This window comes from Phytophthora sojae (genome assembly GCF_000149755.1).
Source record: "Phytophthora sojae unplaced genomic scaffold PHYSOscaffold_3, whole genome shotgun sequence".
Lineage (NCBI taxonomy): Eukaryota > Oomycota > Peronosporomycetes > Peronosporales > Peronosporaceae > Phytophthora > Phytophthora sojae.
The window spans coordinates 9522610-9544806 of NW_009258117.1; the positions used below are offsets into that span (position 1 = coordinate 9522610).

The window sequence follows — 22197 nt, forward strand, 5'->3', positions numbered from 1 at the left end:
AAGCTTCGGTGGGGTCGGTTAAATGGAGTTTTCACGCCTGCCCTACCAAGCCTCAGCAGCAAAACTCTGTTGATTGTGGAATTTATCTGCTCTACTTCATCGAAAAGATATCCACAGCGATTATGAAAGATCGCCCGCATACGCTACGTGGGTCAATGGATAAGTTGTGCTCCGACAAATTCAATGTCGAAAACTACCGTGCGCTTCTACATCAACGTATTATCCGCGCGGCCAACGTAGCAAATAAGAAGAGTAAAATCCTATAAATATAAGTACCATGGCATCCTAATTACATTTCTTGCGCAGGTGTTACATGTACCTGCGCGCGCATGCTCTCAATAATATTGTTGTCTCGCTCAGAGCGAGTCGCTCTAGCTTTTGACCAGTCCATTTCCCAGAGCGAGTCGCTCTGCATGTAGCTACCGACCTGTTCATTTCCCAATCGTCGATCGTGCTATGGTTGCTCGTGCCCGTTTGGTGTGGTTGCTGTTGTACAAATCTGAGGTTGTTATCGTCCTTTACTCGTGGGTGATCATCAATCGACAGCTGCTTGCCGTGTCCTTCCGCATTCTTCTGCACGCTCTAAGAGCGTGTTCGCTACTAGCGAATCGCTAGGTAGCTGGAGATGGAGATGGCCTCTCATCAACTCTATTTCTTGTCTTTTGATTGGTCAAAATAGTTTAGTTCACAACGTGACAACTGGAGAATTACCCCGTCTCCTTCTCCAGCTCCCAGAGGTGGAGAAGGAGAAAGTAGCTGGAGATTGAAGCAGTTCAGCCGCACACACAATGGACGAAGAGGAAGCTGTACTGGTTGCTACATGCTCGGCTGTCGCACAGGTTGCAGTCCTCCTATCAGGAGAATCCGACGATGCGCCGCAAGGCCCTAAGGAACAGATTCGTACCGTGACCTCATGCTACAGTCAGCCGCGTATGCAAGTTGGTTTGGAATCTTCGCTGCACCAAGCCGACTTTCCTACGGATTGCTGGTTTACTACGAGATCAAGGTGTTCTGTTTGCTGCTGCCAAAGTACGGCAGCATAGCTTTGAGAAGAAAGTTGCAGCCGCGCTTTACTTTTTACAAAATCAATTAGAAATCCTACACGTTATCATAGATGGCCTTGTACTTTACCTTTGACTTGCACTGGTGGGGTTTCACCTCGAGCCCCGAGACTAGATACGTTTCTGCGGAGACTAACATCCAGGCGGCGGCAAGCTGTTTCGCGCTTCTGGTGCCCTGAAAACGATGCTTGAACGTGTCAAAACGAGCCCGCAGCAGAGCATCAGCTGCTGCAGTCGTCCACGCAAAGGAGGGTTGCTTCGTAGCGATAGACGTTTCACCAGTATTGGTCTTTTTCTTCTGATTCCGTTTGAGTAGTGGCCGGTGTCGCATACACAGTCTGGGCAAGAGCAACATCAGAGGCAGGTATGTCCAAACTGGCAGCAGTCAGCACGAGGTCGCCACTGGCTGATGGGAACGGAGGCGCAGCTCTCGGGGCTGCTTGGTCCATCTTGCCACGCGTCCGGTGTCTCGGGCACAGTGTTCTCGGCCGACGAAGAAACAGCAAAGTAAAGCGAGTCGTTGCAGTTGCACTGTGATTGGCTAATTTTACCTAGATGCGCTCTGTTGTAGCGAACAAGCTGGAGATGGAGATGCACCAACTCCCTGCACCAACTCCCTGCAGATATCCATCTCCAGCTGCGTAGCGAACACGCTCTAAGAGTTAGACACATACACGCCGCCCTCCAGGAAGTCCCTGGTATTGAGCATCGTGAACAAGTCGGAAAAACCGGTGGGCTTCAATGGAGCGATGGGGCAGAAGCAGCCATCCTGTTGCAGTCGGTGCACCTTCCGACAACAGGTAGGAGCAGTCGCTACCAGTGAGTCGACCAAGTGCAGTTTACAGTAGTTCTCTTCAACCTAAATTGATAGGCATCGTCTTCGAACCCGGAAAAGCTTCGAGCTGATATCAGTGGCACTAAAGTTGTTGTGCTACATGTATAGTTTTCGTAATTTTGACTAATGATCCAATTGCTGGGGCCGATTTTTTACAAATGGGACCTCAGATAACGCTGTGAAACCTGGAATAATGCTTCGTAAACCAATTTAGTGGTTAACATTTCGTTCCATACGGCGTGCAGTAGCAGTATGGCTTCGCTTTAGCTTCATTTACTTCAAGCAATAACTTACTAAATAGTGAATCCCATCCATATTTTGCACTTCAAAAATGACCATATTTGCTGAAAAAGAGGGAAAGATGATTTTTCCCGCATTAGTAGAGGTCTGGTCATGCGAACAAGTTTCTGTAAAAAGCTTAGGATGGGTTTTCACTAGTCCTGTACATGAGACTTTCGTACACATACATAGTAGTATTTCTCACGGTTCGCAGGTATGTATCCTGCAGGTAAAACTAGCCAATCAGCGATGCCTTCAGATGCCCCTTTTATCCTGTTTTACCTCCAGCGATTTTGGCTGAAGGTATCAAAAAGGGCTGTAGGTATTTTTTGACTGGCTAAAATTGAAATTTGTAGCTCTCTTATTGGATAAAACTATTTTACCTACAGGTCGAGGACGGTCTTTGCAGCAACACCAATCATACCTACAACCTACAAACCTTCGAACCGTGAGAAACACTAGTTTTTAGTTTTAGGGAAACTAATAGGCACCTTCGTAAGCTGGTTGTCTACTGATGTGCCCTTCTTAGTTTAGCAGTCCAGTACGGATGTGTACAAGTGCGGCCACACAGACTAAAGACATTTCAATAAGTAGGACAACATGAAGACACTTATCGGATAGTTTATCATTGTCCTTTTATTTTGCAGCGTGCAGAAATGCTCTGTGACAGATTTCAACAACACTTTTTGTTTCCGTTGCTTCGGATGGATTCGTGGACGATAATCATTTCGGTCGCATGATACACTTATTTAGGGCGCGGTATGCAAATTCATGTGTCCTCGACGGACTCTAGAAACATGGACCTTAAATCTTCGGGACGTATTTCTATTCTCTCTCTACCACGCATCTCAAGATGTTTCTCGATTATAAAATATTGCTTATCTAACGGCAAGTATGCCCGTGGTCTAGATGTGATGGGGCTCACATAACTAAGACTTACAGATCTATACTGTGCAGACAGCAATACTTTTTGCATACGAGTATTATTATTATTATTATTATTATTATTATTATTATTATTGTGATAACCGCTTCATTAGCCTATTTTGCTCGTAAATCGATTGATTAGCACCCTGATTTAGATTGATCGATTTGTAAATCGATCGCGTCCTGCGATGCATATGTGAGTGGATGTGCAGATTAGGCGATCGTTTTATGGAAGCCAAGTCGATATAGCCGCGCTTGGAGCAGAATGCCCACCTTTTACTGGGCAATCGCGCAGCCAAGCGATGCATCTAGATCACGACCGATTTCAGCCCTGATTTGTACTCTGATTAATTTATTGATTGAGATCTAATAAGGGGTTGCTTGCTACAGATGGGCTTTTTAGCCGGTTTTCACAATATTATTATTAGTATTAATATTATTATTATTATTAATAATAATATCTTTTTAGAACACCACGTAGCCAGTTTGCAGATCCACAGGTAGAGCTCGATCGAGTCGATCAGCTTCTGCATCGGTCAGCGCGATTCCGCACAGCATCGTCAACAAAACGCAGAAACCAAAACAAGAGTTGGTCATTGAATTTACGAAACTATTTAATAGCAATAGCACAATACGACTGCTGTGTGGCATTTTACGCCCAACCACAATATAATACGTATGCTTACCGCTGTTATTTGCATCGACACTCCAGACTGCGGAGTAGTACGATTTTCGTTGTGGGTGGCCATCGGCGAGGTACGATCCGTAGCGTAGCAAGGCAAGTGGAACTTGCCGATTCACTGGAAGCCTAATCACGCCGAGTACAACGGGATGTTCTCACGCTCACCATTGCTGTCACGCTTTATCGTGTACACGAACAGCAGCCCCTACGGCGAGCAAAAGATTCCCATTACGATGGGCAGCTCTGCGTCCCAGTATATGGGGTCAGTAAGCACGAAGACGGCTGCGTGTCGAAGCGTCTGTTGTGCTTCTGCCTGTTGGGCACTGAAGTCCAGGTATTAATACATAGTGGGGAGCTTGTGCGGGTGGTCTACCGTGATGACATGCTTGAAGCCGTGACCGGTGTAGTCCTTGTCCATGCCATCACGAGCTCGTCATCATGCTTGTCAACCAGCGCGCATGGGTCATGTACATGCTCGTAGTGGGCGGACACGCCGCCGCTTGAGCTCTGCTCAGTTTCCTTGCTCTAGGGGTTGCCATCACCGTGGGTCATGGTGGCGAACGGATGGGCGCCTGCAGCCCCTGCCAACCAGAGCCTTTTTCTAGGGGGGGTACCGCCCTTTTTCTTGGGGGGAGGGGCACGGGGCTAGGGCAAAAAATAGTATGGATTATACAGTAGCATGCCGATGTGGTTAGGGCCACTTTAATGCGACAGCACAACAGCACCGTTAATGGCGCCTTGGGCGCCATTAGTGAAGCAGCTGGTTTTCAGGTAGGAGGGGAATATATAGACTGTTGTCTGAGCTTTCCAAAGTCCAAAACGGGTGCTAACTTTGACTCTACGGAAGCACGCTGCTCAGCTACTGCATGCCGCAGGTGCACCGCTCCCCCTGCCGCTGCTCACGCATTCAACACGCCTCCCTCAGGACCGCTCTCGGATGCGGCCAGCGGTTGGTAGACTGGGAGCAGGACACACGCGCACAGAGGAAGAGGCAGCGGCAACGGCGTGGATTTGGGCGGGCGACTGACGCTTAGGGCGAGCACGCTCACAAACACTCTGCGTAGATCCCCCTCCCTCCCAGCCATGCGCGGTAGCCGCAGCGCCTCTGGCAACCGCGGCTCCATCTTCGGCTCAGACGAAGTGCTGTTGTAGCAAGACGCGGGCACGTGACGTGCTGCAGGGACCAGGGGTGTAACTAGGCCCGATTAGGAGGGGGGCAAAAGTTAGGGGGGGCGTGCCCCCCCCCCCCTAACTTTTGCCTCCACCTCTCTTTGGATGCTACGACTCGCGTTACAGCACCTTTAATGCGACCGCACAACACTGCCTAAAGCGCCTTTAATCCCTACGGCGCCTTTCAGCCAAAAAGACGGGGTGAATCTGCCGTGCTACAGTGTACTGGAGCAGACCCCCTCAATGAGAAAACTAGCACCGAGTTGCGGCAACGGGTCCATCCGCTGGAATGCCTGGTGCAGGACCTACCTCCGCAAAATCGCGCAGACCTGCTTTACGAGCACTCTGGGCAGGTTTGCTTGCTTTTGCAACGTGTCCTCACAACAGCTCAACACGACCCCATGGCACCCGTCCCACTGCTATCCGTCAATACAAATCCCTTATTACTTTATTCTGATCTGTGTAAAGATTTACTTCTGTACACAGACTTTGCACAGATTGCTAGGGCGCCCTTATCTTTACGGCGCCATTAAAGTGTAGGAGAGATGACCTCCGAGGGGCTCCTAGTGTCCCTGCGGATAAGGCCCACGAAGATCAAGCGTCCCACTGAGGGTTCGAGTCTCGCCCGGAGCGATTCCGATACAAAAGCCACGTAAGTCTATTTCCGACCCCCGACTACCTCCATCACAACAGCGTCAGACAGAATGTAACTGCCAGCACTGAGCGATGGTGAAGAGCATGCCGCTGTACACCCAATAAACAGCCGCTCTAGTTTTGATGATATGATTGATTAAAACATTTAGTGGGATGATTTGCTTAGTATAGTAATATCTTGGATTTTGTATGATATTAGAATATCACAAACTCAAAGTCGATGTTAATTGGCTAGAACTATAATTTACCATAAAATAAATAGTACAATATGTTTACCCTTTGTACAGTTGTACCTCGTCTATATTCCTAGCGAGTTATCCAAAGGTGGCAGTTTCATTCTGTCCGACGCTGTACATCCCCTGGAACCCCCTAAGTCACCTCCCTAATGGAACTCCCGATTAACCTCTGCAATCGCATCCCCTCAAACCGCCGCCTCATCACGACCTCAGGAAGGGAAACCGATTACCTAGGAATAGTTTAGGGTAACTCACTTGGACGTCAAAGTGCCAGCTTCCAGCAGGCTCCGATATAAGTGCCTAAATATACGCCACCAGGTCAAGTACCTGGGGCCTTCTCTCTCGGAGGGATGACCTCCAGGCCTGATGGCTTTGGAAATGGGCACCCCGAAGGAGTCCCTGAGGAGGCGGAGGTCCTGCTGAATGGCTACTTACACTCCGCCGATGCAAGCTAGTGCGTTCGATAGCTCTAACATATCTCTATGAAGTAGGCAGTATCAAAAGTTTGTCCAGGTGCAGGTTTACGTACTGACCAGAGCTATTCTAAGTAGACCTTCAACACGTGCACTTACCCCGATTTATGTGCCATACGACGCTAAAACAGGGTCAATAGTTCAGCAAAGCAGAGTACCGATTTAGCTAAAATAACGCAGTTTAAAGCCAAATCCACTTTAGAAGGCCCATAGCCCATCGATGCTCTATTTGGAAGAGGCCTCCTAACAGACGGGGCTCAGTTTAATGGCTTTCGCACCCTTTGCTGGAGGCTAAATCCCTGAACTTCTATGAATAGTCACTCGGAACCGTCGGACATTGAGCCTGAAAGGATCTTATACAGCGGTAAAATGCAGCATTTTTGCCCCGGGGAGAGGCAACCATGAAATATTTTCCTAGCTCTATCCATAAATTCATCGAAAGAAAGTAAATCAGAGCGATAAAACAGAGTGATTTCATTATGGGGGGGCTTCGCCCCAATTAAAATTCGGCACCGTTGAGCATTTGTGACGTGCTTGTGGCACACATGTTGGGTCATTTTATTACATGTTCCTGTGAGCCTTTATAACATGTGGTGAGCGCAAGCGGCTCTTCTGCTCAAGTTGCTTTCACGCACATACGAGGTTAATGAGAGAGTCTGATACGTTCGTCTTCTCGTGGCTATGAGGCGATTTTAGAAAACCACCTCACACATTGATCGACCTTAATCAGCAGCTCCCGTTTCTGAACGAATTCCCCCATTTTTGCGATGGCTGACGAGTGAAAAATCCAATGTCCTGGTTTCACTTTCACGTACGTATCATCATCGGAATTGCCAGTTAAATCCACCGTGGAGGCCCCCGCTACGTTTCATCTGCGTTTGTATAATGCGAAATTGCTCGGAATGCAGCAATGGCGTCGCGGATTTTCGTAGTAAACTCTCTATCAAAAGAAAAAGTCACATTTTCCGCATCAATGGTCGCTGTAGGGCGCTCGATAGATGTGAACGGGATAATATCTGCGCTTTGCATCATGACCTTGACCTCCACGTTCAAGTACAAATTCAAACTTTCGCTGACAGTCAGGCCAAAGAGCGCCATCAGATATTCCAGTGATATGTGTTCAGGCGGGGATACGTCGCAAGCGCCACTGGTGCGCTCTAACTCATGAGGAGTGATATGTTCTTCGTTTCGGCTGGCGCGGTCACCCCCATTACGTTCCTCCTTCCGTTTTTTAGGATTTGGATGGTCCTCTTTTGGGCATAAGGACCGCTTCGATTTAGGCTTTTTTCGCTGACCGGGATCCCACACGTAATGGTTAAGTGTAAATCCACCACGAAGGCGCCCGGCCCCATTGTCATATTATAGTATCGCAGAATGCTGTATACGCCCATGCTGGTACCTTGTAGTGGCAATGATGTAGGCCTGATACGGGATGTCAGCGCCTCTCCGGTGGAGGTTGTACACGGTACGGTCCAGACTAACGGATAAAGAGACCAACATGACCAGAACGATCAAAACAGCTTAGCTAGCTTAGACACATGTTCAGTAGCTTGGCGCACTTTAGATGGCTACCAGAATATTCTGTACTGTGCTATCAACTACTTCACCGAACGCTCTGATGCATTTTGGAGAACAGGTACATAACTGCTCTTTTTATCGTAGACTGTTCGTAAATTAATTGTGTTTGTGTGAGCCAGACTTGCCTTTTCCAAGACTTGCTGGTATTTAGTGGGAATCAGTGGCTTAACGAAGTATGCTTCCGGCTTTTAGCTCACACTATGTTCAGCGACGACCCAGATACGAGATTTGTTGACGCCGAGTTCTTACATCGCGCGATGTATCATCAAACCCCAGGGCCCGAGCTTGCAAGAAACCGCTTATTTGCCGAAGCGTTCGGCAGCGGAGCAAGATACATCATACTCCCTGTCAATTTCGACAATGATCACTGGTGTTTGCTACTCGTGGACAAAGCAAGGAACATTGTCAATATGTTCGACCCGCTGCAAGAACACTCTAACTACTCTAAACTCCAGTATGTCTGCGATCGATATTTGGCAATCGTACTACGAGAAGAATTCAGTGTCCAAAGAATGACCGCTCTTCGCCAATTCGACGGACACAACTGTGGCTTGCTCGTCACGCGAGTCTTTGACTGCCGAAGTATCACAAAGCCATCTTGAAGCCTTGCGCTTTAGACTTTTTAAGCAGGCGTTGGAGGCATACCACCCTTACTTTCGTGGCATCTAAGATTTATAATACACATTACTCTTTAATTACGTAACCAAGTAGATACACTCGTGGTTTTCAACAGCGTGCTAGGGTGCAAAAGCGGCATGAGGGGAGAAAAGCAATTCGGGCATGCGTGTTATGGTTATTGTGCAGATTGCAGGCTTCAATTTGCTGTAGGCTAGCGCTGAAAGTAACTCCGCTCGGCTGTAGACTGTTAGCGTGCCGCATTCGCTACACTACTTTGTGTTTGGAGTGAGACAAACACGTGGAGGAAAATCGTACTGAAAGCGTAGCTAGTGTGACTCAACCCGCTCGATTGTCGCTACACTACTTTGTGTTTGGAGTGAGGCAAACACGTGGAGGAAAATCGTACTGAAAGCGTAGCTAGTGTGACTCAACCCGCTCGATTGTGCTTATGGCTGCTTGTGGTTGCTTGTGGATCTTATCGGCTACACCTGCAACAGGGATGGTTTCCACGACGACAACTATAATTCGAGTCACAAACAGGTCACAAACACATATGTTTTATGAAATCTGTTTGTGGCTGCAGCGTCCGCCATTAAAATTCATCCCAGGCATCGGCACCCTCCAAAATAGCGCCACTATTTTTAAGCCGCGCAGAAAAGTACTGCTTCGTATTATGAATGTAGTTACAAAAAGATGAGATGGAAGCCTTACGTGAGCCTGTCGCAGCAGAAACCCCGAGGTGTCCATGTTCATCGTCGTGGAATCACCTGAAGAAGTGTTGGAGTCGCGTTCAAGTTGGCCACCAAGGATCCTACTCCGTCGAGCGTCTCGAGCTTTTGTACGAATACTGCTAAACCGTCTCCTTCACCAGAGTGGTTTTGGCTTGCCTTCTCACTCCCGTGCCCGTGCTGCTAGTGGTTATATTGCTGGAGTGTCTACCACTGAGCCCCCCCCCCGTCGGGAGGTTGGGCTGCGAATTGGGTGTTCTGGATCCGCGTGGGGCTGATGATATTCATGATCAGCGGGGCAGGAACTTGCCAGTTGAATTTATTTGTTCCAGAGCACAGCTACTCGTTTCGCAGACTCCACCTTGCTATCTGACCGTTGCTCAACTGGGGACGTACATTCTCGAAGGTGTGGTTGTGGGCTTTCCAGTGCCGTTCATGTGGCAGACTGGGGCTATCACGATGGGGGTCTACGACCCCGTACTGACTCGTCTTGTGTTGGGCCCGGCGTTATTTATCGACAGTTCACCTCTCCGGCGGCATCACAAGAAGTTTCAGTTCAGCTTCGTCGTAGCCTTGACGCTATCCGGCATATATCCGCTGTGCAGAGTCTTGTACGACTTTCTGCCTCAGAAATATCAAGGTGTGGTGGTTCTGATTCTGCCGTTCTGGAAGTTTGGGGCCAAGCGATTCGCTGTGCGCATGAATCGTCAAGTGGAGGACTTCATCCCACAACTTGTGGCTTTTTCGGTCGACTTCTTCGGTTCACTATTTATCTCGGTCTGTATGTCATCTTCACGGTCCTTCTCCCTCACAGCGCTGTTCATCGGCATGGATGTTTTCCATTTATTAAAGAAATTCCGCGGGATTTCATCGGATGAACACATTATACTGGAAATTATCCATGACGAACGCCGTGGGGCCCAAAATTTTAAGTCAGTGCAGCTGGTAACGATGATTGTCGATGTGGTACGCAACCCAAGCGCACACCAAGTGGGGTCTCTGGACGGGGTTCGACTGTGGGCGAGCCCTCCTCATCTTGTATCGACGAGCCAATACAAACAACTGCAAAAGGTGGAGACCTCGGGCGTGTTTGGACCAACGAACGAAGCTACCAATTCAAGGACAGTTTTCTCCGACTCACCCTACTATCATTGGAGCTTCCAACGATCTTCAGTAGTGCCTGTACCAGTAATTCCTTCGTCGCTGCGTGATTCTAAGGCCCCAAGTTTCCGACAGGCCAGCGAATCTATTCACTTGGTTCGACATGGATTGCAACTACTCTTCCACTTCGAGTACCTAGTGCTGGTTGAGTACGTAGAATGCGTCGTGCCATTCGTTTACCTCGCGTACAAGTCGGTGCTTGAGCACTTGCCAAATGTTGCCTACTATCCTGGTTGCGCCGGCAAATGGGGATTGACCGCAGTGACGAACCTGCTCGTGTACGCGGTCCTGGAAGTCGGCTCCCTGTTACTCCTGAGCAACTTTTTACAACGCAAGTTTTCTTGCTCGCCGTTATATCAGCTCGCGTTCGTGTTGGAGACGCAGTTTTACGCGGTGCAGTCGACGCTGTTTTCAGTGACCCTCTTTGTACTTCAGTACCAACTCGTGAGGTAGAATGGCTTGGACTGCAAGCCCCAATTAACCAAACTGAATAGCACATAGGGAGGGTACTCTAGTTGAGGCACTTGTGCCTCTTTGCCACAATCCGGAGTTTTGAGGCGCATTACTTCTCGAAATTTGAGGCACCACTAGGGTTTTCATACAAATCTAAGATAAATGGCAGAAAAGGAGTGCCTCGCGGGCGCCTCAACCAGATGCATATGCTTGGTGTGGTACACGTTAATTATACATGCCACACGCTTCAAGCGTGTGGCCTTTCAACGTTTGCTTTTATCTGGACAACGAAAAAGTTAACGTTATCCGTTTTTTTACGTTAGATAACGAGCGATAACGAACAGCTCAGATGATTGGATCAAAATCAAAATCAAAATCTACTGGTCCCTGTCCTCTATTGGTTGAAAGTGATCCGACCACTTCATTTTCACACCAACAGCAAGTCGAGTGAGGCGAGAAGCTTGGAAGCTGCTGCTGCGGGCGTGATGAAGATGCTAATATGGTACGTAGTATTCTCGTGCGACTACACGCTGGATGTATAATCAACCGTCTACACTGCGTTACGAGAGCCGTAGACCACGCGTCATTTTATTCACCCGCTGAAGGGCCCAGCTGCGGGCATCGTCGCTAGCGGTGAGCATCGCTGGACTGATGGATTCGTCCCGAGTGCGTGACTGTGCATGACGGCATGTTCTATTCGTCGTGGTGAGTCTATCGGTAGTCTAAGAAGCAGCGGAGAATGAACTACGTCGTGCGCGGGCTCCACGCGGTGTGCTCAGTAGGGCATGTTGCAAGGACGATATAGACTGCTGCGATGACTGACAAGATGCTTTGAGTTCTGCTTACGTAAGGCGACGCGCCTGGGAGAGTTCAGTGAAGCGAAGAAGCCGTAGCTGCCAGGTACACCGATGCTGCTGTATGCGTCGATGGCTGCTAACCAAGGTGACCATGTTCAAGGACATCAACGACAAATCCAGCGTAGTGCGCATCGTACTCCGGGCATTTGGCAGTATGACCACAGTGGGCTGCTTGCTGGATAAAGCAAGATTTGACCGGGTAAGGAATTTAGCTGTTGAAGGTGCAACCATCATACAATAAACGGGATCACTACATATATTATGTTGACAGTTTAACTCACGTGCTACGGGCTTACTTACGTATTTAATCCTTATTTATCACTGCCGTCACTTTCATCACTCGGTAAATTATCATCGTCTTCCGCGTAGGTTTCTCCGACAAACATGATGTCACGAATGATTTCAGGATCCAGAGAGCAACGTTTTGACGTAACCACATTTCCGCTTTGGGAAAACGCTCGTTCAGACGGCACTGAAGTTGCGATGCGCCCAAGCCACTTCCGCGCTAAAGCTGCTATTATAGGGTACTTCGCTCGGCGCTCCTTGGTCCACCACTTCAATGGATTCACCGTAGCAGCAGTTCCTTGTGCATCACTCAAGTACAGCGTGATCTCAGACTCACATTTATCTTTCAGGCTCTCATTGACCGCTGGTGGTTCTTGGACCGGGCGATTTCCAACACCGCCACTGAAAACATCCGTCAACCAGGCTATATGCTCCTTTTTGGCGATTGACTGTGGGTCCGATGCGCAAGAACGGCGACCGAGAGCACTACCATCATCATTGCCGGCACTGATCTCTTTGGCCATCGCTATTGCTGCCGACTTCAGACGCGTTTTGGCGATGGCCGCTTCCTGCTGCGATAGGTGCATGCGCTCAGCACATCTGGGGTCTAGAACCGAGATCCATAGTTACTCTTCAGGAAGCTTACTTGTGAATCTATCCGTGAAGAGTTGAATGAACGTTTTCCTCACGGAGTCCATAAGCAACTTGACTCGGCCAGCGAAGTCTTCTTTGCCAACAGAGCGAATGATCGCATCGAACATTTCGGTATTCTTGAGCTTCCTCTCGATTTGACGAAGTACCGGAACTGCGATAGCGAGTGTAGGGTACTTTTGGCCGCCTAGCCCATCGGTGGCCTCTGCAAACGGCTGAAGCAAAACAATCAAACATCGTATCACCAGTCAATGCTCAGCGGTTGGCTGCTCAGCGGTAGTGTCCGAAAACTCGCCTGTCGTGGCAACATGCTAAAAAAAATCCAATGTTCCACGAATCTTAATCATTCGCAGCAACATCGCGTAAGTACTGTTCCAACGGGTCGCACAGTCGGTCTGGGGGAGAAGCTCCTTGGTTTGAAGCTTTCTCAAGCAATCCATGGCCTTAGTCGAGTGGCTAAAAAATGTAGCCAGTTTGCGAAATTTATCAACTACAGCGCGCAGCTTGTCCAGATCAGTACGCGAAATTGTCGTTGAGACCTCGCACGAATTTTCAACGAACTCCTCGACTGCCTCACACGCTTCTTCATCAAGTGCAGCTTCACAATCATTGTCCGTTGTTGCTGCCGCCATTAGCACAGTAGAAGACTTCTTTGATTTTTTTCTTGACAATCCCAGCACCCACGATGAGCCGCCACCACCTCAGCTTACGTACGAATCGCACGATGCAGCGGAGGTAGCGATACATTAGTGGACATTGGAGCACCATTACAACGTCTCTCGACGACGGGTTCGGTATTTACCTGGTACCAAAATTGTGTGGGCGCGCAACTATGAATGTGACCGAGCAGGGTGGCCAAAGTGCACGCAGCATTTGGTGGATAGCGAGCGACAGCGGTCCATGCGTGGCTCGAAGCGTTGTGGATGCCCCATACGGTTAAAAATGTGCGTGGTCTCTAAGTCTGACATCGAGGGACCTTGGAAAATTGTACATACTCGTGATAACAGTGAGGTACGCAATCACTCTGCGGTAGACGATGTTCGTGTCCACGCCGCACACCGGCAGCGTGCTGCAGCAGGTATATCGCTTACTCAACAGAGTATGGAGGAAACTATTGTCGGTCAGACAGCTGCCGGTATTCCAGTGGCCAAGATTCGAGCGGCCATCCTCCACAGCACCCCTGGTTCTCTTGTTCTCCCGAAAGATATCGGAAACCTCAAAATGAGGGCGAGGAAGCAGGTCAGTGGTGACGCAGACCCCACTTGAAGCTCTTTTTCTCTGTTGAACAATCACAAGTTTTTCTTCAGATATGAGATCAACCCAGCCACAAACGAGCTACTGTATTTGCTGTGGGCGCATCCTGCTACACTTCGCCTGTACAAATTACACTGCGATGTTCTGATAATGGATGGTATGTTCAAGACAAACAAGTACGACCTGCCACTAGTTAACGTCATCCCAATGACTGGGATGAATACTGTTCTGCCCGTGGCGCAGTGTTTCTTACCTAGACAAAAAGATAATGACTACACTTCGTTTTTGATGCGATTTCGCGAATTGATTGACGAGCATGTTATCCAACTTCCATCGGTCAATCTAACCGATCGTGAATTGGCCGTGATGAATGCTCTTGACTTCGTGTTTCCTGAGGTTCCGTCACTAGTCTGCAGATGACATCTGAACCAGAACGTATTGGCAAAGGTTCGCATCGTTCTCGGTCAGGTTCAAGTGGAGAACCCCCTTCCTGGCCAAGATAAGTGGGAAAATACTTGGCAGACTGAGGTCTTCATGTCATTCTTCTATAGGGCAGTGGAAGCAAGCACTGAAAGTGACTTTGAATTGCAATGTGTGATTTTGAAAGACTTGTCTCTGGTTCTGGCGGCCTACTTGGAGGCTTATTGGTGGAAGTACAAGACTAAAATCGTCCGGTGTTGGACGAACAAGTACAAGCACTTTGAGTATCGTGATACCTCAGCCGTGGAGGGTACCCATGCCCAATGCAAGCGTTGGCTAAAGGACAGCAATGGTGACCTGTACACTGTCTTTACTCGGTTACTACCATGGTGGCTCTCTTCAGCAAGTGCTGTAAGCATTCGTGCTGCTCGTGATGCTACGATTCTACCGTACCCTTTCAGAACGACAGATACCGGATTATCACGGTATGGGCTCTGCGAGCAACTGACGAACTCTGGAAGGAGGCTATTCAAAGCTGACTGGAGCTAAACCGTACCGTAGATGCACTGGTGTATTTCGGATCGTGAATGGGAGTACATGAATGGATTTCCGTCATTCAGTCTAACGGTCGGATGAAACTACTTCCTACGATGTATGATCCACACTGGTGGATTTACCGCGACCGGATGGGGTCTTGGCGTCCACGCATCCTCGAACCCGCAAGTCTTCGCACTAAACGCAGGAAAGCCCAAATGCATCGTGGGCAAGTGGTACAGCACGAGATCCCACGCTTGCAGAAAGAGTTGACCAAAACAATCCAGCACCAAGTTTTATGCGAGGGATGACGAGCCATCTCATTACCAGTTCAAGCCAACCAAGCCTTCATCTCCAAGCAACCATGAATGGCGGGGTATTACCAAGTAATGGGCTTATTAATGTCACCACTGTCTACCAACAGGACGGCTTGGGAGTCGACAAAAGCCTGGCCGGGCCCTACCAAACGTCTCAAGCACATCCACGCACTTGGGGAGACGCTAACAGACACCCGTTTTAACTTTAACACGTATTCTATAAAGTCTACCTAACGCGCACAAGCACACCCACAACGTTTAGGGCACTATGTACTACAATCGAAGTTGTACCACTGTACCATGCAGAAGTTTCACAGATATGCAATTTGCAGATTTGCACCATACCTTGCACTTTAAACTTTTATAAGGGTTCTAGTGCGCAAGCATGTAAGCGCTAACGGATACGTACCTATCTCGTATGTTTCACTTTTAAACAGACAGGTAGATGTCGTTTATACTTTAGATGCAGAAGTGTTACACTTGCGCGTGTTGCAAAAGTGTAACAGAAATGCACCTTGCAGAAGTGTTACGCTTCTGCAATGTACAAATATGTAACACTTCAGCAGGATGCACTTCTGCTACACTTCTGCAACATATACCTTTGTAACACTGCTGATGAATTACTTACTAGCAAAACTAATAAATAAGCCTATCAAAACATCAGAAGTGTAGCATGGTTTCCGTGTTAACCCTTTCGCGAGTATCCCCAATAAATTATAGTATACAACTCATTGATATTTCCTTCTAAAAGGGCGCTCTCTAGGCGTCCTTTTACAAAGTTACGGAGCCTTTTCGGTGTGTCTCATGGGACATGCCATCTACGGTGATTTGCGGGATACATAGAATGTATGCGTATGACTTAGAATTTGTAAAGACTATCATTACATGATGATTACTCTGCGTACCGATTATGATTTGTTTTAAAATAAGGTTGATTACTAGCTTGAACTTGTGCAAAAGGGCACAGGATGCGCTCTTTAAGAGGAGGTACACTCTACCGTGTTTTGGAAAATCATCTAAAGGGCGCTTTCTGTATCCTATTACCGCGATAGGGTTAACTTTCTCACTACAGGTTACGTGTAAGTTAACCTAGCTGACCGACTTCATCCGAAGTAATAGTGTACGGATGACATTTTACGTACACAAGCCCTCGGCTTTTTCTTGACTGAAGCCACGATATTTCCTTCGACCCGAAGGTTACCGGTCGCATGAGCAGAAGAGGCCACGTAGTCGCAGGTTCGCTTTTTTGAGCTTGGGCCGCTGTGAGGAAGTTGAGGGCGAGGCGATGAGTTCACATGCGCCGAAGATGGCGTAGTATTAGCGGCCTTGTTGCTCGTGACGGCCGTCGAGAGGGCGGGATCAGCTATCGCGCCGTCAGAATTAGGGACCGGTAGGTCTGGTACAGATGCAGAATGCAGCGAGGAGGCAGCTTCTTCATCCAGCTCAGGCTCTACTCCCAAATCACCAGTCCAGGAAGAATCCGATCCATTTACCGGCACAGCGTTGCCACCCGAGTCAAGCTGGCCCTGCCAAGCTAGGGATCCCAAATACGTAGCATATCAGGGATTGAACGGCACTTGGTTGTCCAGAGCCTCCTTAAATCTCGGGTCGACGCCACTTTTGTCGGTTGTAAAGTCGCGCAACGTTGCCACGGCCACTCGAAACCAGTCTCGCGTCATTTCATGAGCTTCCATCGCTTCAGAGTCACTATGCAACAAATTATACGATCTCGTGGCAGATACATGAGCCGCCGTATCCCGCGTCAACACCGGTAATTTGTCTCGTGCTCCTGCCGAGAAGCTGCCAGCCACTTGCGCACCCAAGCACTCAATAACCGCGGCAGCAGACTCAGCAACACCATGGGCATCACGCTTCCGAACAGCCATCGCCATAGCAGCCAGCTCTGCCGACATTGCGGCTCGCGCCACAGAGCCACAGAGCTGATTGCGCTGTCGTAGAAGCTTGGCCAGAGCCTGGTTGGCCGCCGACTCGGGCACTTGAACTGACGCGTCGCAGGATCCACCAACGCACGAGTCAGTCGAAGTGATAGCAGCGCGGGCTCGATGTGGGTAGCGAGCGCCATCTTGGCGCTCGTCTAGCACCCCGTTGGACGCTTCTTCCATAGGGAACGTGTTGTCAGCAGTGCTCTGCAAGAAGCTCTCTCTCTCTCTCACTCTCTCTCTCTCTCTCTCTCTCTCTCTCTCTCTCTCTCTCTCTCTCTCTCTCTCTATCTCTCTCTCTCTCTCTCTCTCTCTCTCTCTCTTCTGGCGTTAGCGCTTTCCACTTCGCGCGCAGGGCCTTGCCGGCACGATTGCTGAGCCATGCCTTGGTGACTGCAGCCGCATGCGCGCCGTCGAGCTCTTCTTGAGCAAAAACCTTCGCCTGGGCAGACACTCCCTTCCCTTGCTGTAGCTGGGATGCCCAGGCGAAGAAGGCGCGGTGGACACGCATGAGAGGTGGGAGAGTGCTTTGTGAACCGAGCTCTCGTTTTGGTACATGTACCTATTACGAATGACCCAAATGTGCGTTTGTTACAACCGGCTGTTTCCCAAATGTCGACTCTATTACGAGGGCCCTCCCGATGAGGGCCCTCCTTAGCGAATCCCTTCTCCGACGGACGGACGGCGAATCTCCATGTTGACGGCCCGCAAGAAATGCGGCGGAAAGTGCGCTCCAGACTCTGCAGGAAACGCAGGACCAACCTTCATGGAGACTTCAGGCTTACAGGCAGTGCAATCCGTGTTGGCGTATCCATACACTTGGCACAGCTGATCCCCTCAGCTCTCGCTGTTCACAGGTCGAAGACCTGTGCTTGGCCCCGGCAAAAACTTGTAACTTTCCAAAACCGGGTACCAAACCGGGTCTCTATTTCTTAATTGTAATGTTTAAGTTAATCTTTGCCGGAATCGGGTACCCGTCGATAAATGCTAAGATTAATGCACATTATTTACCAAAGGTTGATACTAATCGATTATTATTTACCATAACCTGCATCCAAACACTTACGGACGCTCCAGTACACTATGAGAGCGTCATGGCTTCGCTGAAGGCGTATCAATTTGCCCCATAATCGACCAAGTTTAGCTGAAGATGACCAACATTATTTGTCTAGGTGCAGGCTGTATTTTTTTACATGTCAATTTGCTCAATACCCAATCACTCTTAGCCAAAGATGCCCAACCTCGTGTCTGTCGCCAAACCAATGAGCTCAACCCGACAGTGACACGAGCATCGTTCGTTTGAATAAGACTTTTTCCCCTGCGTTGAAGCACCCACTTCCAAGGAATTGGCTCATTAGCGTATTTATCATTCCGCAATTTACCCCCAAGCCCTCAAGTTAAAAGCTTGTTTGTTTGTTTTGTTTTTGAATTGAGAATCATTATTGTCACTTGGTGTAATATGGCTACAGGTATATCATTCATATTGTCACTTAGCTAACATCTTCAAGTTAAAAGGTCAAGATCAGCGCACCATGCGTCTCTCCTTCGTTCCGCTACTGTAGCTCTCTCGTCTGATCGTTAGCACACAACGTACAGTAGTACAAAAATGAGCACAATACCTTACATGCAAAATGAATGAAAAAGCTCTCTCGTTGCTGGCGCCAACGCAGCCATTGGACGCTGACCATCACCGATGACCTCATCAGACCAGGCAACCTCAATTGGTGACTTTCGGTTCCTGAGTACCCACAACGATAAAGAAGAGCGGGGCTTGCTGGTTACCAGCCTCACAAAGGTTTGGCTGAAGCATCATTTTCGTATCGATACACTTCGATGTGCGCAACTATTTGTTCAATTACGCATTCCCGGGCAGATGCTGCGGCTGCGAAGCAGGCGCAGTAGATGCCCACGTTAGAATCAACTAGAGACTTGGGCTGGTAGTGCTTTTAACCCTTTAGTGATCAATATTATACTTGGATTTAGTATACTGAAGCCCCTATAGTAAAGTGTAAAACATGCATAAATGCTTGGTTTTGCTCCGCACCCCGCAGCATAATATATCATTTTGCAGGGGTTTACCAATAATTATTGCAATTATTGTTGTAAAACCTCGCAATATGCTTGGTTTTACGCAAGTGATATAATAGGTCAAAATCAATAGAGGGATGATTTGATTGGATTAAATTTGTAAAACCAAGCGTATTGCAAGGTTTTAGGACCACCAACCACAATAGGGTTGACGATTAACAACAATACAACTTTGGGATTTATTATTAATACTCATTTGTTATCCGTTATCATCGTCCATGAAACTAACGGAAATTACCGAATAATGTCCCAGGCACTATTTATTCGTTTCGTTTCGCAGTGAGGTACATTGATGTCACTTAACTTCTTTGGCTAACGACAGCTACCGGTGGTCGTCTCTAACCGACCGCCCTATGAAACGGTCCTAACCAAAGCCAGAGCCACCTCCACACACTAACGGGTGAAGGCCACGAACTCCGAGGAGTTCTCATCACTGTTCTGCTCCATCCAGTGACCTACGTCGCCGGAAGCGTAGTTGTACACGTCGTCCCACGTCGAGCCGGAGCCGCAAATTCGAGTGGGTATCTTTTGAAAACTGCGGCGTGAGTCTATCGCCATGTTGGCGAGGGCGTCCGCCATTCTGTTGTGAGCACGCAAGTGGTGCTGCCACGTCGTTACCGCCAGTTTGTCTACCAGCCGCCGGCTTTGCCAATATAGCGGTTGTAGGTGCTTAGCTCGAGGCGGAGTCCGCGTCTTCTGCTGATGAATGATGAGGTTGCTGTCTCCTACCAGGTCCAGCCAAAATGAATGCACGCCTTGAGCCCCGTCAGTAGCCCCATGTTCTCCGCCACGTTGTTGGTCATGCTGGCCGCCGCGTAGGACATGCTAATGACCCAACAGATCTCATGACCACCCCGTCCGTTTCCGATGCGGACCACGGCAGCACCACTACCGCCAGGGCCGGGATTACCACGCGAGCCGCCATCGAAAAACAAGAGGTAGCGGGTCCGTCCAGTAGGGGCCGCGTCGAGCGTCGGCTCCCACGCGGATATGAGCACACGACGCATTGTCCGGGCCGCCATCTCGAGAACATCCCGCTGAAGACTTCGACCGAGATGTAGATGTACAGTGTCATACCCGTGGCGCAGTCTGGATACTAAGGCCCGGTGGTAGTCTTCTGTAACGGTGTTGAGCGGGTCAAAGAACGCCACACGCCACCTCCATCAAGCGTGGAAGTAGAGCGCCACACCGACTCGCCAACAGCTCCCCATTACCTTGGTCATCGCCACCGTTAACTGGTCAACCGTACGTCGCTCCAGACTGGGGAAGAGCTGCTCTACCATTGTCCACACTCCCGCAGGCACCTGAGGAAGGAGTAAGCTAAAACATGACTCCTCGAGACGCGCCCGAGGATACCCATCGCTAGCCAGTGTTGCGTGAGGACTTTGCGTAGTGATACTGCGGCCGGACACACCCAGAAGATGTGGTGCGAATCAACCCTCGCCAGCCGGACGCACGCTGCATGGGGGCATCCGAGTTGTTGTCTGCTACGGTCGTAAAGAGGGAAGGCATGATTTTTGAGCCGGTACAGTACTTGTTCCCCCCACGGCCCTAGGCCAACAATGCGTCGAAGCCTCGCCCACTCAAGTTGCGATAGCCCCTGCGCTGCTGGTGCACTGGCTTGCTCCCAGCGTGCCCTCCGACGGGTAGCACTTGCATATCCTCGCCGTTGGGAAGCGGCCGCAATGAGATCACGATAGTTTTTGCGAGGTCGTGTCCACCTCCGATTACCCACCCAAAGACAAACCATACGCGAGACTCGTGGGTGAGGCTGGACATCTACGACACTGACGTCGGGTCTTAACAGGTCGGCCACTTGCTCCGGACCCACTGCCGGAGTCAACTAGATAGCAGGGGCCAAGGTGCCAGGTGCCGACACTCTGGCAAACAGTATGTCACCTACAATATGAGCTGGATGTGTCCCCACTACCGCCCAGTTTGAGACTGTGACTGCCGCCATGGCCATCAACTCGACCCTGAGATCTGGCACCGCTAGCCCCCCCCCCCGTGCGTGCGTGGCAAGCCCGCGAGATCAGCGTCCAGTCAGGCCCTGCTCCCCTGAAGTTCGGTCGTAAAACACCCATGCCAGACGTAGTTCTGCAATTTCTTGGACAGTCGATTGATGGTACTAGTGGACGGCCATGCGTGCTGTCCTATGTAGAGAAGCTTAGGCACAATAATATCAGACCCTATCAAGCTTCTCTGATCTACTGTCGTGGTTTTCTGACAGGCCATCACAAGACGCGTTGCAAGCTGTCGTTCCGCGATCGTCCAAGTTTTTTCGGGGTCACGGGCGCTGCCAACGTAAATGCCCAGATAGCGGCCTTGATGCTGTGTGTCTTCGAACTTCAGTATCGCAGGCAGTTGAGTATCCGAAGGCGGCCCAGACTTGCTTAACGCGAAGACCATGGTTTTATCGTGATTAAGGCTTAATCCAGAGGCAGCACCAAAGCAGTGGTGACTTGCAGCAGTGTCTCGACTTTATCCGCCGAGGCCAAATAGACTGCGGTGTCGTCAGCATATCCTGCTACCCGGACTTCCACTTCTCCGCCAGTTGATCGCAGGAGGACTCCTTTGAGCTCTGGGTGACGATCGAGTTCTTGATACAGTGCTTCCAGCGCCAAGATGAAAAGGAGTGGTGCGAGAGGGCAGCCTTGCCTGATTCCGCTGGACACCTTGACCTGCCGAGACTGAAATTCGTTGGCCAGGAAGCTTGCCGTGGTCCCGTCGTGGAGAATTCTCACCGTCTTAATAAACTGCTCAGGGTACCCATGCTGCCGCAGCGCCTTAAGTAAAAAAAGTCCGTGAGAGGGAGTCGTACGCCTTCATGAAGTCGAGGAACAACACGAGTGCCCCGTCCTGCTCAGGATCATCAGATATAGCTTGTTGTACTGCGTCAAAGATGTGCAGAGTCTCATGGATGGTCCTGCCAGGAACAAAGCCGTTCTGGTTTCCATGGATACGCTCGTCCAGCGTTGCTCTCACTCTGGTCGCCA

General features: G+C 49.5%; 6 protein-coding genes across 6 annotated transcripts in view; 3 read left to right on the plus strand and 3 right to left on the minus strand.

The window, feature by feature from the left end:
* Positions 1 to 191, plus strand: part of PHYSODRAFT_449045 (hypothetical protein) — a gene marked incomplete at both ends in the record, with an annotated part of 990 nt that extends 799 nt beyond the window's left edge. The window contains one exon of the mRNA XM_009526810.1: positions 29 to 191. Coding sequence (XP_009525105.1) covers positions 29 to 191 — 163 coding nt within the window. The remainder of the gene's footprint in view (positions 1 to 28) is intronic.
* Positions 192 to 3914: 3723 nt separating this feature from the next.
* Positions 3915 to 4908, minus strand: PHYSODRAFT_330199 (hypothetical protein; the record flags this gene model as incomplete). Its single annotated transcript, XM_009526811.1, has 4 exons — positions 3915 to 3989; positions 4017 to 4097; positions 4184 to 4309; positions 4699 to 4908. The coding sequence occupies 4 exons, from the start codon at positions 4906 to 4908 to the stop codon at positions 3915 to 3917; spliced, it is 492 nt and encodes a 163-aa protein (XP_009525106.1).
* A 3115-nt stretch (positions 4909 to 8023) lies between these two features.
* PHYSODRAFT_495922 (hypothetical protein) lies at positions 8024 to 8497 on the plus strand (the record flags this gene model as incomplete). Its single annotated transcript, XM_009526812.1, has 1 exon — positions 8024 to 8497. A coding segment is annotated over one exon (474 nt), but the record flags the coding sequence as incomplete, so codon positions are not given.
* A 1443-nt stretch (positions 8498 to 9940) lies between these two features.
* On the plus strand, positions 9941 to 10855 carry PHYSODRAFT_489619 (hypothetical protein; the record flags this gene model as incomplete). Its single annotated transcript, XM_009526813.1, has 1 exon — positions 9941 to 10855. One exon carries the CDS (start codon positions 9941 to 9943, stop codon positions 10853 to 10855), a length of 915 nt encoding a protein of 304 aa, XP_009525108.1.
* Positions 10856 to 12071: 1216 nt separating this feature from the next.
* Positions 12072 to 12278, minus strand: PHYSODRAFT_451067 (hypothetical protein; the record flags this gene model as incomplete). Its single annotated transcript, XM_009526814.1, has 1 exon — positions 12072 to 12278. A coding segment is annotated over one exon (207 nt), but the record flags the coding sequence as incomplete, so codon positions are not given.
* Positions 12279 to 19594: 7316 nt separating this feature from the next.
* Positions 19595 to 19945, minus strand: PHYSODRAFT_492182 (hypothetical protein; the record flags this gene model as incomplete). Its single annotated transcript, XM_009526815.1, has 1 exon — positions 19595 to 19945. A coding segment is annotated over one exon (351 nt), but the record flags the coding sequence as incomplete, so codon positions are not given.
* Positions 19946 to 22197: the final 2252 nt, after the last annotated feature.